The following is a 16,824-nucleotide window of genomic DNA, read 5'->3' on the forward strand; positions in this document are numbered from 1 at the left end:
TTGCCCGCTAAGCACAGTGACTAATTAGGATTTCTCGCAGCACTGAAATTCACACAACCAGCCCTGCATTTCTGTGCAGGACCTCAGAGACCGACAGCAGGGTCTGAGGAGCAGAGTTTTATCCTGGATACAGCATCCCGACCCTGGGAGCTCAGATCTGGGTGTGCACATTCCCCCCCCGCCCCAAATCTGAAGACCCGGCTCCTGCCACTTCCAATTTTGGGGGAAATCTGCAGCAGGGTATGAGCTGCTGGAAGTTGCCCCTGTTTCTTCGGGCTTGCTGTACGGAGCTTAGCTATAGCAGTGGTACAGAAAGGAGGCAGCCGTCTTGGCAGATTATTTAACGCCTCGGACAGCTCCGTTCTTTCGGAGCCTTCAAGCACTTGTCCCCAGAAATCAAAGCTCGTTTCCCCACCTGCAACCACCCACGTCCCTTCGTGCCCCCGGTGTCCATGGATGACCCTCACCGGCCAGCGAGGCACTGCGGGCTCTGCTAGGGTCCCGCAAGCTCCCGCTCCGCAAAGTCGTGGAGGGAGCAGCGACATGAAACAGCGACTTCACGCAAACCCCCGACCCTCTCGGTACTGCGGCTGGCGATTCAAAGCCGCCGGTGATGTGCATGGCACTGAAAAACCGGTGTCACCCGCTCTTCTCCCCGACTTATGTTTACACACCGTGTTTAATTTGTTTGTTTTCTGTCGTGCACTCTCTAAGCCGGTTTTCGGGATTCCACCTGGGTGGTTAGAAACAGCATCCGCAAAACCTTTGGGGTGGAGACGGCTCTGCCTTTGCCCCGTGCTTGCTCGGTGAATCGGGAGCACTGGAAATTACAACTAGTTACAGGTGGAAAATACAATTAATACAATAGTGGAAAATGCAGTTAATTAATTAAACTTACAAGTGTGGAGAATGCTATTTGCATAAATGGCCGATTGCGTTTAAACCCAGATAATCCCTTGCACTCCCCATCCCCGGGGCATCGGTCCCCCGGGCGGAGCTCGCTGGGTGTTTTACTCCGCGGGGAGCGAGTGGGGTGGGGATTAGGGTTTGGAAACCCCGATGATTTTCTATTTCTAGATCATCCCCCCCCCCCTTTTTTTTTTTGTCACGATTAATCCCAAACGCGCTCTGTTCCTCCGCACTTTCTGCGCTGCAAACGACGTGCGGCGAGTTTTGTCAGCGCCCTGCCAGGACTTGGATGTATTTCTCCCGGCGAAGGAAAAGCGTCTGAACCCGCCGAAGTCCCCTAACTTAGGGGACCGAAGGGACCCCCGGGCAGGGCGAGGACTCGTCCCCGCAGCCGCCCACCTGTACGGCAGCTGCCTGCGGCGGGGGGGTGGGGGCTGCCCCTCCTGCCCGGCCCTTCTCTCCAAAGGCTAATGCAAACAGCAGCAAATTAGATTTAAGTTTACCCATTGGTTCTGCCATAGTTTGTATTTGCTTTTTGCGTGCTAATTAACCTCGGGGAGGGGAAGGGGGGGGGGGAATAAATAAATAAACGCGAGGATTTACCGAGGAGGATTTTGAGGTTTTTATAGCTAAACCCGTAACAATGTTTGCAATAATTAAGACCATTATTATTGGATCTTCCTGTTCATTAGTGAAAGCTACTTTGTTAGCGGAGACGGCAGGGCGTGCCGGCTCCCTGCCCGCACGGCTTTTGCGGAGCTGCCTGCGCCCCTGCCCCCGAGGGCTGCTTTTAAGATGAGGGCGGGGGGGGACGGGGAGGAGAGAGACACGGATCTGTTGGCAAAACAGGACTTTGTCTGATGGGGAAAAGGCCTAGGGCTCGGGGCGGGCAGGAGACAAAAGCAGCCGCCGCTCCCCCGGCGAGCGAACAAACAAGGCAGCTGCCGGCAGCCGGGGTCGGGGGCGGCGAGCAGCCCCCATGGGCGCGGAGGAGCCGCAGGATCGGGGACGATATCACGACTGCCACCCTCTGGGTCGCGATAGGCCTGGCTGTCGCAGGGGTCAGCGCTTCTGGGAGCGGGGGGATAGCCAAGGGGAGGCGGCGGAGGGACACGCGTGTCCAGCACGCGTCTGCTCCCTTACCGCACGGCTGTATTAACTGGCACGGCGAGCGTAATTAAGCTGGGAGTTAATAACGGGGCAGAGCCGCCGGTGTCCCCCGCTGCCGTCGGTGCCCTCGGGGGTGGCGGCCAGACGCCGTTCATTAGCGGGGCTGGTGCGGGGCGGGTGGCCAAGGGGACGGGGCTAATGGAATTACACGCATTTCTGCACGGTGGAGAGAGGGGCTGGTGCCGCAGGACCAATAATTTATTGGCAGATGCTCCTCCGGCAACCGGCAACATTGAATATTCATGGAACGCCGCCGGGCACTTCGGCCCCCATCGGCCACCACCCCGCTCCCTCCCCTCCCGCGGGTACCCCCGGCCGGGGGCTCTCATCCCTGCCGGGCCCCCCGGCCTGTTGCACGGAGCCCGTCAGTCCCGGGGCGGTGGGAGGTAGGGAGGCAGCCGGGGGGGTGGTGGGTGCTGGGCGACCTGCCCTTCGGGACTCCGCTGCACCCGCATTGCCTGCGCCAGTAGATGCGATGAGCTGTGACCGTTCTCTTCCTTCTCCCGAACCCATTTTCTCCAGGCAGCCAGCGGCTACAAGGAGGCCATGGGAGAGTTTGCGAACTGCTCTAAATACTTATTTTTGGTAGACAACAACTGCCCCCGGGAGATGTCGTTGACAGCGCGGAGCCGGCCGCGCTCCCCACCCGGGCCCTGCTGTGCTCCCCCGGCCCCGCCGCTCCTTCCCCGCTGTATTAACTCGTACCCCCTCGGTCGTTTGTAACCATAAAGGGGAGAAATATTGTTGCGGGCGAAGTTCGTGCGATGCTGCGGCTCCCGCCCGCTCCCGCTGCGCTAGGCACTTTATACTCATTAAGTGCAGCGGCGCTAAGTCATTACTGTAATAAGGAGTTATGCTGAATACAAGGGGCCACGCTTCCAAAGCCATAAATTACAACTGTCAGTGCGTATTCGAGGGATCAACAGAGCTGGGAGTAATTATTTACAGCGTGCTTTATAGAGCAATTAAAAATTCCCCAAATGGTGTTAATTGCTTTTAATGCGCAGGAAGCGCGGCCCGCCCTTCCCGCGGACGCGGAGCCGGGGTAAAGCCCCCTCCGTCGGCGGGGCTCCGGGGACCCTCCGCAGGGGCTGGGTCTCGGTGGGAATTGCGGGAAACGAGATTTCGTGTTGGGAAGCCCGCACTGCTGAGGGAGGCTGGCTGGTTGGTGCGGGGGTCGCCCTGCTTCGCTATCGGCGGCTGTCGCGACACTTGCGAAGTAATTCAGAGGGAGCGTCAGCGCTGAAAGGCAGAGCCCCGACGGCAGCGGGGACCGCGTCCCCCTGCTCCGGGGAGCGGCGGGGGCTGCCCGGCGGGGCCGTCGTGCCCCGGGACCGCCTGGCAGGGCTCTCCAGCCGGCTCCTGTGCGCGGTCCGGGCCCCCGTGGCCCCCCATGGGCACCGGTTCCTCCACCGTAATTGATTTCACAGGGGTCGGGACGGGAGAGAAAGAGCTGCGGGAGGTGATGGACGTGCAGAAGGGTGAATAATCACCCGGGGCTGGGGGAGTCCCCAGCCCAACGAATTAAACGAATTAAGAAGCGAGGAAGGGAAGGAGTCGGGGTACACCCTTCTGCTGATGGGGCGAGGGTGTGTTTGTCACCACGCACCTGCCTGCAGCTCTCCTTTTAGGAAAATAGGAGGAACTTACAGGTTCCAGAAAGCACTGCTCCAAGTGCAGGTTTTGGAGTGAGCCCAGTGCGCTTTGCTGGGACCTTGCCAAGGTCCCAGACACACCACTTTTGTCCCCAGCCCCTGCAGGAAGGCTTGTATTTCACAGCAGTCTCCTGGCCAGCAGCTGCGAGGCAAGGAGGCAGCTTGCAATGCCAAGCTCCTGGGAGCCCCGAGCTGTAGAGGAGCTCAGTGGTGAAGGGGACCCCTGGAAATCCAGTAAGGCAGAAGAAAAAGGGGAATGGAGGGTGGAGGTCAGGCCCTGGCTGGGCTGCCTGTCTCCACTAGCAGGAGGCAGATGCACCCGATCAATGAGACAACCTGAGAAAGGATCCCCAGGCCTTCGTGGGGAGGGAGAGGGGAGCCTTACGCAGCATGGGAAGGACCCTAGTCTCCATTGCCATCTCCTAGCATGGACATACCAAGCCCGCAACCCTCAGCTGGGGCAGGATTGAACCACTGATATAGAAATGAGCCTGTCCCAGCAGCTGCTCGGGGCAGGTGAGGGGGGACAAAAGTTTCAAGGCTGGCAGGAATATGTAAGTGGCCATGGGTGCTTGAAAGGGGTGAGAAGCTCTGGAGTGAAAACTAAGGGCATTGGGCTCCTCCATATACTGATTTTGCAGTAACTTAGTGCATGTGTCAGCTCCTGCATTGGAGACTTTCTTCCACCTCTGAAGAGGGCTGATCCAGCTTGTTGATATTTCCGGCAGAAAAAGATTTCTCTGGCCAGAAAAGAAACCCCACTGCCCTAAATAGCTCTTAGGGCAAACACCTGAGAATGCCTGTCTCCCCGGGCTCTGCTTAGAGTGTGATCTCTGACTGATTTTTTGCAGGGCCTGACATCCAGAGCCCTGGCAAAGATGGACAAATCCAGCCCTCAGCTGGTGGGAGGACGCTGGCTGGGGATCTGCCTCCAAGCATCAGCCAGGCAGAGCCAGCTGGACTGCGGTGCCTCTGCCCCCCACCCTGGGCATCCATTTGTAGGATCATTGGATGCACCTCCAAGCGGGTGCTGACCCTTGTAAACGCTCCCGTTGGGATGTGAACCCAAAAGCAACAAGACTGGCCCTAGTATATCCTGGTGTGTGAGCTTGCAGCACTGCGTGTCCTCTTGGAGGACTGAAGTCCTCTTTAACCCCAAAATTAGGGAGCTGGATGCAAAGGCTATAAATTAATTGCCAGCTCTCATGAGATGGATTATTTCCAGAACCTTGTGCTCTACAGCACTGCTCAAGCCCCAGACGCAGAGAGCCCAAGGGGAAACTAAGGTCAGCAGCAATTTGAACAGGAGCATCCGTACCGGGTGTTGTCCTGAAGCTTAGACGTGCAGTGCCCAGACTTCCAATGCCAGGAGCTGTGTGGCTTTCCTAAGGCTGCAGGTGAGGTCTGTGGCTTGTGCAGGGATTAAATCCTGGGGCTGTGCATCCTCCCAAAAAACATCAATAATTACCATCGACTTCCAGAAGGCTTGAATCCCAGTTGGGACCTAGCCCTGCCTGCCCTTCTCCTTTGTCCTCACTGGGTGCTGGGCAGAGGAAGACCTGACTTACCTGTAGTCTGTCTCCTGGTCTGTTTTATTGCCTGAACGCCCCTACCTTGGGCTCAGCAGCTGGGGGCTGTGACCCTCATTAGCCAGCCTGGCTCACTGGTGGTGACCTTGTGATTTCTCAGGGCCAGTCCCTCCAGGCCCCTCAGCATCTGCTCAGCCTGGGGCATCTCTGGCACAGGGAAGGCCAAAGGTTTTGCCCGGCATCGACCGGGGCCTTTGGGATCTGCAAGCAGCATCAGAAGACAGTTATTTATTGGAGAGAGGGCACCTCCCGGGTCTTAGCAGCAGAGCTGGGTCCCTCTGGATGTCAGGGCTCAGTGCCAGGGGACTCTGTGGCACTGTGTGAGGCCGGCATGGTGTGCTTTGCCACTTCCCTGTGGAGACAACCTGACATGCTCAGGGCTGGTGAGCAGGCTCTGCCCCACATCCCCCATGTGGGAAGGGGTTGGAGAAGAAGCCCAGGCTGGTCCTGGACAAGGGCAAAGGCAGCTGCAGCCCTGGGGGATGAGAAGGCCCCCTGCCCGAGGGCAGCCTCCCGGCCCCGGCTGGCCCCAACCCTCGCTCCCTCCCTCCCTCCCCTCCCAGCTCCTCCTAACCACAAGGACTTTGGTTGATGGAGCTGGCGCCAGCGAGTTCCCTGAAGAGTTCAGAAGTCAAGAACTGAGGCAGGTACAGGGAGGGGGGGAAACCTGACCCCGGCGGGCAGGCAAGGCTGGGCAGTGTGGGGGGGAGCAGGCTGGTCGGGCACTGGGCACCAGCTGGGCATGGGGCCGAGGGGCGGCTGTGAGCTGCTGCTGCCTGCTGTGCCTCCACTGCCTCCCCGGTGTGAGGCCATGGTGGTGGGTGCGGTGATAGTGGTGGGTCTTGGGGTGTCACAGCAGGGTTGTGGCTGGGGTGAGGGTGGCAGGAACCCACGAGCACTGGTGTGTCAGTGTGTGTGCGTGTGTGTGTCTGGGGGTGTCTGAATGCATAGGTATAGGGGTGCATTGATGTGTGTTGTGGGAGTGAATGTGCATGTGTGAATGCATACAGTCAAGGTGTGAGTGAGAATGCACATGTGTGTGAATTTGTGTGGGTGCAGGGAGGGTTGTAAGTGTCTGTGAGAATGGGGGGGCATGTGAGTATGTGTGCACAAATGTAGGTGCATGTTCAAGCTAATGTGTGGGACTGCGCGGCAGCATGGGTGCCTGTGAGCTCATGAGGATGTTTGTGAGCGTGTGTGTTTGTGAGGGTGAGGCTGTGTGAGTGGGTGTGTGTATGTGAGAATGCAGATGGGATATGTATATGTATAGCGGTGAGTGAGGAGGTGTACCTGAGTGCATGGGCATGACTTCCTATGCCAGTGCATTTGTATTGCATGGGGGATGCCCCAGAGCGGACTGTCTTGCAGGACCCCCACGGTCCCCCGTGGGCACTAAACCACTGGCACATTGAAGACATAGAGGGCAGCGTTTGCCACAGCCTGTCGGCCCCAGCCAGGAGCCGGGAGGTCGCAGCAGGCTTCCCAGTGCTGGCAGAGCACAAACCAGTGGGGAAACCCTCGACTCCACAGAGCTGGAGCTCTGGGCAGAGCCGGTCGGCAGCAGCAGGGTGGGGGTCCGGAGCTGGTCGTACCCCCGCCCCACCGGCTGCTCTGCCCCCCACCCAGCTGCGCGGAGCAGGAGCACCGACGGGCCAGGGCCAAAACAAGTTTTGCAGCAAATCACGGCAGCGGCTTTCAATTTTTAAAAAATATTTATTTACTTATCTATCTATTTATTTATCAACGAAACCACTCATCTCCCCGCGGGCAGGCGCGGGAGGGGGCGGCGGCGAAGGCGCGGCCGGGGCCGGCAGCAGCGGGTGCCCCGTTCAGCCCCCGCCCCGCCGCCGTGTACGCCGCTGCCCCGGGGGGAGCAGCTGGGGCCGGCCCTCGTCCCGGGGGAATGAGACACCCGGGTCCTCTGGGGGGAGGTGTGCCCCAGGCGCCCATCACCTCCTCCCATGATACCCCCTCCACCGGCCTGGGCACCTGTGGAGGCCCTCCTGACCGCCCCCATTCTGGGCTCTGGAGATGGGGGAGTCGTCTCCTCCTCCACGGCTTTTTGAGAGGTGCCGACTTTTGAAATGGAGACACCCCCCCTCCGGAGAAAAGGGGCACGGCGGGTCTGGGACCCCTCCAGGAGGGGATCCCCCGGCTTCAGGCCTCGCACGGGATCAGCTGGCAGCCCACGGGGATAGCGGCCCAGGGCCCAACCCCCCCCCGCGGGGGCTGGCAGCCAGGAACACCCCCCCCCCCCCCCCCCAGCAGCCCAAGGCCACAAACTCCGAGACAAAACGTCCCCCTCCGCCGCCGGGTACCTGCTGCTCCTTTACCCACCCCAATGCCCTGCGTGCACCCAGCGCTGACTTTATAAGGCTGAGGCGGGTGGTGATTTTTTTTTTTTTTGGGGGGGGGGGGGAGCTGGGGAAGAAGAAACTCCTTTTCTCGTGTGCTCTTCTCTGCTGTCATTCACTCGGCTCCTTTCAGCATCCAGCCAATGGAGAGTGAGGGCCCGGGAGCAGCAGGCCTTGGGTAGCGTGATTGATGGGCAAGCGGGGCGCTCGCACTCGCACTCCGCCGCGGCCGCGCTCCGCTCCGCGGGGCTCTCGGCTCCCCACCGCCTGCGGCGGCGAGGGGTCCCCGGGGCACCTTCGTGTGTGTGTGTGTCTTGGGTGAGTGGCTCCCGGCTCGGCGTCTTGGTTGGGTCTTGGCGGCGTGGGGGTGCCGGGTCTCATCGGAGCGGGACCGGCGTGCGTGGGTGTCTCTTCTCTGCTCCCGGAGGCTGTTGGGTCCAGCGGGTGCGTGCGGAGCGGCTGCGTCTCGCGTGTGCAGGTCCTGTGCCTCGGCCGGGCACGGCTGTCGCGTCCTGGGCTGCGGGGTTGCTCGGCTCCCGTGCCTCGGTTGCGCATGGCTCTGCTGTCGGGTCTTCGGGCTGAGCGTGTGGCTGCCGCGTCCCGGCCGTGCGTGGCTCTGCTGGTGCGTCTCGGGGTGCGCGGCTGCCCTGCCATGGGACCGAGCGCGTAGCCGGCGCGTCCCGGCTGTGTGCGGCTCCCTTGCGTGGCCTTGCCGTGTTTCGGGGCGGTGCGGGGCTGTGCTGCCCGGCCCGGGGCGGAGGTCCGGCCCCGGTGCCCCGGGGCGTTGTGTGCGGCTCCGCTGCCGGGGCCGGGCGGCGGCATGGAGCACCTCGGGGCTCACCACCTGCACCAAGGCCAAGCCGAGCCCATCAGCTTCGGCATCGACCAGATCCTCAACACGTCGGAGCCGGGCAGCTGCATGGTGTCGCACCCGCGGCTGCAGGACTCGGCGGACTACGGGCTGGGCTGCATCGTGGGCAGCGCCTACAACACGGTCACGGGTGGCTACGGGGCGAGCGGAGGCGCGGCCGGCGCCTACACCGGCACCTCCTGCAGTATGGGCGGCCTGCCCGGCTCCTACAACGTGAACATGGCGGTGAGCATGAACGGCAACACATTGAGCTCGGCCGGGGGAGTGATCCGCGTCCCGGCCCATCGCCCGGTGGCCGGCGGCGTGCACCAGCCCCTCTCCGCCGCCGTGCCGGCGGTGAACGGCATGAACAGTCTCACGGGGCTCACCTTTCCCTGGATGGAGAGCAACAGGCGGTACACAAAAGACAGGTTCACAGGTGAGTCGGGCCACCGGGACCCCCCCTTCCCTCCCTGCTCCTGCCGCCCCGCTCCCTTCCCCGCCGCCTGGCCTCGGCGCGGCAGCCGCTGCCCGCCGGGAAAGCAAGATCCGGCCCCGGCTGAACAGAGCGGCCCGGATCGCCCTGGGAAGTCGGTCCCGGAGGAGGTCAGAAGCAAGAAGGGGTGGAAAATCAGGCGCATTCAGTCCCCCCTAAATGCATTGGTTTTGATTTGGTTTGGTTTTTATTTTTGGGGTGTTTTGGGTTTTCTTTTTGTTTGTTTCTTCGGTGGTTTTTTTTTTTTTGTGGTGGTTTGGTTTTGTTGTTGTTGTTTTTTCTTTTCCTCTTTTTTTTTTTTTTTTTTTTTTTTTTTTTCCGGGATACGGCCCGGGAAAGGCCGGCAGGGAGGAAACGGGATGGCAAACTCCGCACACTTCCCGCAAGTCCCGGGCACGGCTGCCCGCTCCCCGCGGCCCCGCCACCCGACCCAACACCCGCGGAAAGTGTCCTTTAAAACAGAGGCTTATTTCGGAGGCAGAGCCCGGCCCGGCGGGAAGGGAGCCCGGCGGCCCCGGCCCTCGCCCGCCCGGGAAGGCCGGCCCGTTGCCGGCCGCTCGAAGGGCTGTTTTTCCCGTGCGTACCGTAACCGGGGTGGGTTTCTCCGGCTGCGGGTTTCGGCTCAGCCTTTCTCCCGCCAAAAGGGACTTTTTACAGCCCCGAGCAGAGCCGGGCTCGGGCTGGAGCCGCTTTCCGGACCCGCCGCCGTTTCCAGGTGTATCTGGGCTCGTCCTTCGGCGCCAACAAAGCAAAATCTCGAACAACGAAAATAAATTAAAAAACAAACAAACAAACAAAAAAAGCAACGAAATTGCGACGGGGGAAAAATCAGCCCCCGTTTCTGCAGCGCCCGCACCGGCCCCTCTTCCCGGGGGAGGAAATCGAGGCCCGATTTTTGCAAGTTCACGTTTAATTTCGACCCGATGGCGCTCGGCTGGGGCACGGCCGCGGGCGAACAAACGGGCCGTTCCCCTGGCAGGCACTGGGCTGAATTGCACGGAGCCCCTTCCTGGCCCGGCCCGGCTGAGACACGCCGCAAGTTTTCCCCAATTATTTTTTTTCCTGTGGGGAAAAACAAAAAAAGAAAAATAAACAATAATAATAAAAAGAAACAAAACAACGAATCGCAACTCCCGTTTCCGGCCCGGGAAGTTATTTCCCGCGTACGAAACGCGGGGCCGAGGACGGCGGGGTTACCGCCGCACCCAAACGAAATTAAACCGAGCCCCGTTCGCACGAAGCGCGGACCCCCGGCCCGGCGCCAGGACCGGCTGCCGCTATTGCCCCCCCCCCTCCCTCCGCCCCCGGCACTTCGCCGGGCAAGCGGCCGCCTTCCCCGCCGCCAAAGGCGAACGGTGCCCGGCCGGTGCCCCCCCCGCAGCCCCCGGGGAAGGCGCCGGGGCCGCCGCCGCATTTTTGCAGCCCGTGCGCGGATGTCGGCGGGGAAGCGGCGGCTTCGCAGCGGGGGGGTCCCCATCCCAGCGCTCGGGAGCCGGAGCCCCTCTGCTGATCTGTCGCTGCTTGCTTCTTTGCCTCTCATCCCCCCTCCTCCCGTGTCCCCCCCAGTGGCCCTCTCACCCTTCACTGTAACACGCCGTATAGGTCACCCCTACCAGAACCGCACGCCTCCCAAGCGGAAGAAGCCGCGCACCTCCTTCACCCGCCTGCAGATCTGCGAGCTGGAGAAGCGCTTCCACCGGCAAAAATACCTGGCCTCGGCCGAGCGCGCTGCCCTGGCCAAGGCCCTCAAGATGACGGACGCCCAGGTCAAGACCTGGTTCCAGAACCGGCGCACCAAGTGGAGGTGAGGGGCTGGGGGGCTCGGCAGACGTGGAGGGCAGGCGCTGGGGCAGCCCTGGGGGAGCAGGCCCGGCTGTTGCCGGCTCTGCCAGCGGCATCGGTGGCTGCGAGTTCGGGTGCGAGCCCTGTGAGCGCACGCATAGGGGAGTCACACGTGTGGCTGAATGTGAATGTGTGTGTACACATGCATGGGAATGCCCGTGTGCATGCACAGCAGTGTGCGTGCGTGCAGCACCTGTGGATGTGAGTGTGTGTGGGGTGTAGGCCATGTGTGCACACACCTGTATGTGCATGCAGTGTATGAGAGTCTGTGCACACTGGCGGGGGGGTGTGCAAGCAGGACATGCATGTGTAACTCTGCACCTTGTGTGCAAATGCTTTTGTGTGAAGGCCACATGCGCTTGGGTGCACCCACATGCGGTGCGTGTATGTGTGTGTGCCTGTGTGTGAGTGTGCACGGGGGTGTGCATGCAAACCAGACGCCGGCGTATGGATGCATGTGCGGTGTGCATGCGGGCAGCGTGCGTTCCATCTGTGTGTGTGTGTGAGCACACCGGGTCTGCGTGCAAGTAGGTGTGCACGTACGCAACGCAGATGAACGCATGTGTGCCTACACACGTGCACGGTGCGCCGTGCGGGGCGGGGGGGCGTGCGGTGGGTGCAGGCGGTACCACCGGGAGCCCGGTGGGTGCAGCGGCTCCATCGCACCTTTCCCTGGCAGCAGCCTGCGGGAGCCCTCGGCCCGGGGTGCGCCCGGGGGGACGGGGCGGGGGTGTGTGTGCGGGAGCCGGACCCGCCGGTGCGCGGCCGCGGGGGCAGCGGGACCCTCCGGCGCCGGGGCAGGGCCGCACCCCGGCGTGGGAGCGCGGCTGGGGCCGGATCCTGCTGCCAGGATATCGGGCTCTGCATAACGCGAAGATTTTCAGCCCCGCGGGGTGTACGGCACCTCCTTGCCAAAACGCTTTCTTTTTGTTCTCCTGCCGGGCGTGCCGGTGAAGCCGGGCAGGAGAGGAAGAGGAGGCCGGGCTCACACGGAGCCTCCCGGGCTCCGTCGCCGTGACCCTGCCCTTCCCAGGCTGCAGCTTCCCGGGGGTGTCCCCGGGGAAGGCACCCCAGTCCTGGGAGCATCCCCTGCCCTGCGCCGGGCTGGGGACAGGCACCCTGCGGGCGGGGAGGAGACTGGGCAAGGGGCAGCTCCCCTGGCAGGTCAGAGAAGGGGGTGTTGCTGGGTGCTGAGCCTTGGGTGCAGGCAGGAATGGGACAGTGATTGCCTGGGGGATACTGGGATTGGGTAAGAAATGGGGGACAAGGGACTTGAATCCAAGGGTGTGGGTGAATCCTCCCTCAGCAAGTCCTTCCCTAAAGAAGGAAGATCAGCTCCCCGAGTGCCAGGAAGTCTCTAGCTGGAGTGATCTCTGTCGGCCAGGAGCAGAGTCCTGGAGGAGGAGCACTCCTGCCGTGGCCTGCGAAACAGGGTCAGCTATGTCTTCTAACCTGGTTTCCTAAGGAAGCGAGGCAAATGCAGCTTGGCTGGCTCTCCATCTGTCTGTCAATACTCTTTGCGTCTGTTGGCTAAGTTCAGCCCCCTTTGGCAGAGAAGCAGAGGATACAAACCTATTCATATGTTAGACAAAAAATAGCTGGGTAAAGAGAAACAAAACCCTGGTTCTGCCTAAGGGAAAGGCTGCAGTGTGACCTCAGCCATAGTATTAGACATGGGAGAATCCCTACCAGCCTGATCCAGAGGGACTCGAGCTTGTAAGCTCTGCTTGTTTGCATCTGTGCATGCTGGGTGTAGCAGTGGAGATGCGGATACCCCGGCTGATGGCAGGCCCGGCTCGGTGCCCCAGGCTCCTGCGCAGGGTAGTGGGCTCTAAGCGGTGCCTGGAGCGCTGGGTGCTGGAAGGAGCCACTTGCAGGCGCAGTGTGAGCTAGGCAGTGGGGAATATCTGGGAAAAGAAAGTTGCTTTAAGCCCTCTGAGGGATTTAACTGCTTAAATAAATGCGTGCTAGGGGAGGAGAGTCTCCCCTCTGCTCGTTGCTTGGATGTCTCTGCTGGAGTGAGGTGGCTGTGTGATCCCCTCCCCAGACTGGGGCTCTTGCTTGAGACACGGGCATCGAGATTTAGTTCTTTCCAGGCAGATTTGAACCTGCAAATCCCAGCCTGACATGAATGCATGAATGGGCCAGCTGCTTGGAGCATGGGGATATTTGGGAGACGGGTGCTCACAGCCACTGTGCTCCTGACCGCCCTGGACACAGGGCTCCTTCCCTCCCCCCGGAGCATCTCTTCATTGTGCAGGGAGTCATTAAATATTCATCGAGGCAGAGACGGAGCTGCTCTTGGGCTGTGCAGGGAGGGCCGATGCTGCTCTGAGCCCCCTCTCCCCGGGATGTCTGACTGAGATGTTGACACAGTGATTAGAGCAGGGACTAAGCCCTGAGCTACCTGCTCCAGGGCAGGAGCCCTGGCCGCACGCCTGGAGGCTCAGGTGCCCCAGAGGCCCATCGCCCACATCCAGCCCTCACCCATTTCCCCGGGTGGGGACCTAGGGACCCCCTGCCCTGTGCTCTTAGATGTCACTGCAGAGCTCGGAGCTGCCACTTCCAATCCCTGCAGCCAAAGAAGATGAGACATGTCACATCCCCCTGAGCTGCTAAATTAAAAAGCTGCCGTTTCCCCTGTCACTGATCCACTGAAGCTGCCAGGAGAGCCTCAGCTGGGCCCTGGGGTGTGAGTGAGGGAGGGGGTGCTTTGGGGATCATCCTGGGACTGGCACTGTGAGCCGCCCCAGCAGCGTCACCCGAGGTGCCACGTGATGCTCACAGTAAAAGCAGAGGTGACCGCAGGCTGCAGTCTCCAGACTGACCCGCTATCCAAGCAAGGGGTGGCTGGGATTTTCATTGTGGATTTAAGTGTGTTCAGGCCATTTCTTCCTATCCCGTCCCCTCCTCCCAGACAGCCCAGAGCTGGGACCCTAACAGCACTGGAAAGGACCCCTGCAGGCCCCCTAATCCCCCCTCGGGAGGATCAGCCCCGCCAGTGTCATTCCAGACAGACGTGTGTCCAACCTGTTCTTAAAAATACCCTCCTTCACCCAGCCCAGACAGTTTATTCTGGGCTTTGATTCTTCGTGCTGCTAAAAATGCGTTTCTACTGTTTAGCTGACATTTTGCTGATTTTTGTCCTGCCATCCGTGGGCGTGTTGTTGCCTTCATCCAGAGTCTCGACAGCTGGCCACCGCAGCCCAGCGGAGGAGATGGCAGACCTGGGTGCTGGGAAGGGGATGCCCAGGGGGATGTTGCCTGACTCCCAGTTGTGTGGCACGGCCAGTCAGTGATGTCTCACCTTGCTCCTGCCCCATCCTCCTCACTGGGATGTTGTATGCTTGGCTCTCACTGCTGGGCACAGAACATGTTTGCGGGGAATCGCACCTTTTGCAATGCCGTTGTGTGCCCCTTTGGCTGTTTTGGCTCTGCTTGGATTTTTCCCATGGGCGGAAAATAAACCAGAGCTGTGGGCTGCTCCTGGCTGTCTTTGATCAGAGCAATTCTTGCTGGGGCCAGTAAGGTAGACAGCCCCAGTCCCCAGTTTATGGGATTTACTGGCAGTTTGTGCAGGGGATGTGGGACCACGCTGTGGCTAGGCGCCCTCTTTTCCTACCCCCCTCCAGCCCTAAGCACTCAGCGTAACCTATTCTCTCTGGAGATAACCCTCCTTTGCTCCGCCAGGCCCCCCTAACGGCTCGCTCTCTCCTAGGAGGCAGACGGCGGAGGAGCGGGAGGCCGAGCGGCAGCAAGCGAACCGCATCCTCATGCAGCTGCAGCAGGAGGCCTTCCAAAAAACCATCAACCAGCCCATCCAAGCCGACCCCATCTGTGTCCACAACTCCTCTCTCTTCGCCCTCCAGAACCTCCAGCCTTGGTCTGACGACTCCACCAAGATCACCAGTGTCACCACCGTCGCCTCCGCTTGCGAATAAGGCTGGCACCCGCCGGCGGTACGTGCACCTTCTGCCGGCGGGGCTGTCCCCGGGGGGACACGTGGCATCTCTGGTGGGATGCGTGGCATCCCTGTTTCTCCCTGGGGAAGGCTGGCACCCCACGGTCCTTCGGCCACGTGTGCATCCCACGTGTCTGGCCGGGGAAAGCCTCCACGAAGACCGAAAGGAAGGGAAACCACCCCAAAAACTCTCCCCACCCGTGGGGCTGCTGGAGCAGCGGTGGTGTCTCACCTCCCCCCAACCCTTTTGTTCTCTTGAAAGTCTCCGGTGCTGACCGTGAACTTGCTGACGTGCTGCCAGACAAAAGCCCAGCCCTGACAGGCACGACCGCCGGCGTTCACCCAGCTGGGGGAGAGAAAACTTCCTTTGGATTCTGCTGGTGGCAGTGCAAAGCCTGGGGTCACCCTTATATATCCATATATATATATATAAAGTGTGTGTGTATATATATATATGTATACTTTGGACTGACGGCTTGAAACAAAAGGAGGAGGCTCCCTGGAAAGTGCGTCTCCGCCGCGAACCTCCTCAGGTCGTCCGCGCCGGAGACGCTCGGGGATGCAACAAATGGAGGAAATAGCAGCAATTTCTGCTTGCGCCAGATGGGAACCCTTCGGATCTCACCTCGCTGTCTCTCCTCCCCTTTTTCATTAATTTTTTTCTTGCAAAGGGGGAATAAGAGAAGGATCTGACAGACTCCTGAGGACGGTAAATATGATATCTCAATTGTATGAAGAGCCCAAACTGTCCCCGGCTGCCACAGACTCCGTGCCCATCAGCGTGTATTTTAATAACGAGAAGACCTTGGTGGCAGTTTGCGAGGGTAATGCAGTTTCTTTCCATGGACTATTTCCGTATCATTTGCAAAATGTTGTCCAATGTTTTATTTTACCTGTTTCCCTTTAGAAGGCAGTTCCTGATGGCAAAAAATTGGTTTCACTCTCAACTGTTTAACTTAGTTGTTTCTTTAATTGTACCAAGGGAATGAGACAAAATTAAACAAAGCACTTCTTATAGCAAATGCCAGGAATATATAGATATATATATATACAGTATATATTTTTCAGTTACTTATAATCTAAAACAGCACTGCCAATTTAAGCAGCTAGTACAAACAAGCAATCAGAAAACCTATTTTCAGTGAGATTTTTAAAGGCATTCGTTCATTTGGTTTTTTTAAGTTATGCACTTATAAGGTGTTTTATGTGTATTCATTTTATAAAGTGCTTGTGTAATTTATGTGGAAATGAAAAAGAAAATAAAAAAAAAATAATCTCCAGGGTACTGAATAAATCATTTAAAGCCTTGCTCTTCCCTGCCCATTAGTTCCCTGAGAGGAGACAGCGTATCTACAACTACTGCTGAAGCCTCTGCTATTTTTTTAAAATGAAAATAGAGTTAGTGTTTCCATTTGACTTTGCTCAGGTCCACTTGGCTTTGGAAGCTCCAGAGGTGATTTGCTGTATTCTAATCCCCAATCCTGTAAACATTTTCAGGCTTCAACCCAGCAGTGCATTTAGCACCCGCTTTAATCAAAGCCCTTCTGGGGGGCTTGCTGGGGGTGGCAGGAATTGCGCAGGGGCTTGGTCTTAAACTCATGTTGAATAATTTCTTGAACGAGACCTTGGAGTGGGGTCTTGCCTGGGCTGGGAGGGTCTAGGGATGTTCGTGTCTGAGACTTTATATGGAAAGGGGAATTTGGTTATAAAGAAACATGGAAGAGTATATTTTAGAAACAACCTTGCAGGGAATTATGCTAGGGACCCATGCTCAGCCTTACTCAGGGACGTCATCCCCAGCTAGGCATGCCTTTCTCAGAGGAAAATCAAACCAGTGGGAAAACTCCCGTCTGCTTCCTTGGGGGAGACTCCCAGCCTCACAGCCAGGGAAGCTGGGTTGACTTCAGCCTGGTGTTTCCTTCCAGCACTGGGAATTACTGGGTAAAGGATGTTGGAGGAGAGGACTGAAAGGGGCGGCCAGCCACGAGCCGCTGGCAG

The 16,824-nt window shown here is 59.3% G+C and overlaps 1 protein-coding gene across 1 annotated transcript; it reads left to right on the forward strand.

The window, feature by feature from the left end:
• The first annotated feature begins 8,460 nt into the window (after nucleotides 1–8,460).
• TLX1 (T cell leukemia homeobox 1) lies at nucleotides 8,461–15,217 on the forward strand. The gene is made up of 3 exons (XM_030030765.1): nucleotides 8,461–8,966; nucleotides 10,626–10,827; nucleotides 14,584–15,217. The coding sequence occupies exons 1-3, from the start codon at nucleotides 8,498–8,500 to the stop codon at nucleotides 14,804–14,806; spliced, it is 894 nt and encodes a 297-aa protein (XP_029886625.1). The 5' UTR covers nucleotides 8,461–8,497; the 3' UTR covers nucleotides 14,807–15,217.
• Nucleotides 15,218–16,824: the final 1,607 nt, after the last annotated feature.

This window comes from Aquila chrysaetos, chromosome 11 (assembly GCF_900496995.4).
Source record: "Aquila chrysaetos chrysaetos chromosome 11, bAquChr1.4, whole genome shotgun sequence".
Lineage (NCBI taxonomy): Eukaryota > Metazoa > Chordata > Aves > Accipitriformes > Accipitridae > Aquila > Aquila chrysaetos.

Bases quoted from the DNA above. Each gene is read 5' to 3' on its own strand.
- TLX1 (XM_030030765.1), top strand. From the start codon at position 8,498: ATGGAGCACCTCGGGGCTCACCACCTGCACCAAGGCCAAGCCGAGCCC. The intron at 8,967-10,625 runs GTGAGTCGGGCC...CACGCCGTATAG, and splicing joins CACAAAAGACAGGTTCACAG to GTCACCCCTACCAGAACCGC. The intron at 10,828-14,583 runs GTGAGGGGCTGG...GCTCTCTCCTAG, and splicing joins AACCGGCGCACCAAGTGGAG to GAGGCAGACGGCGGAGGAGC.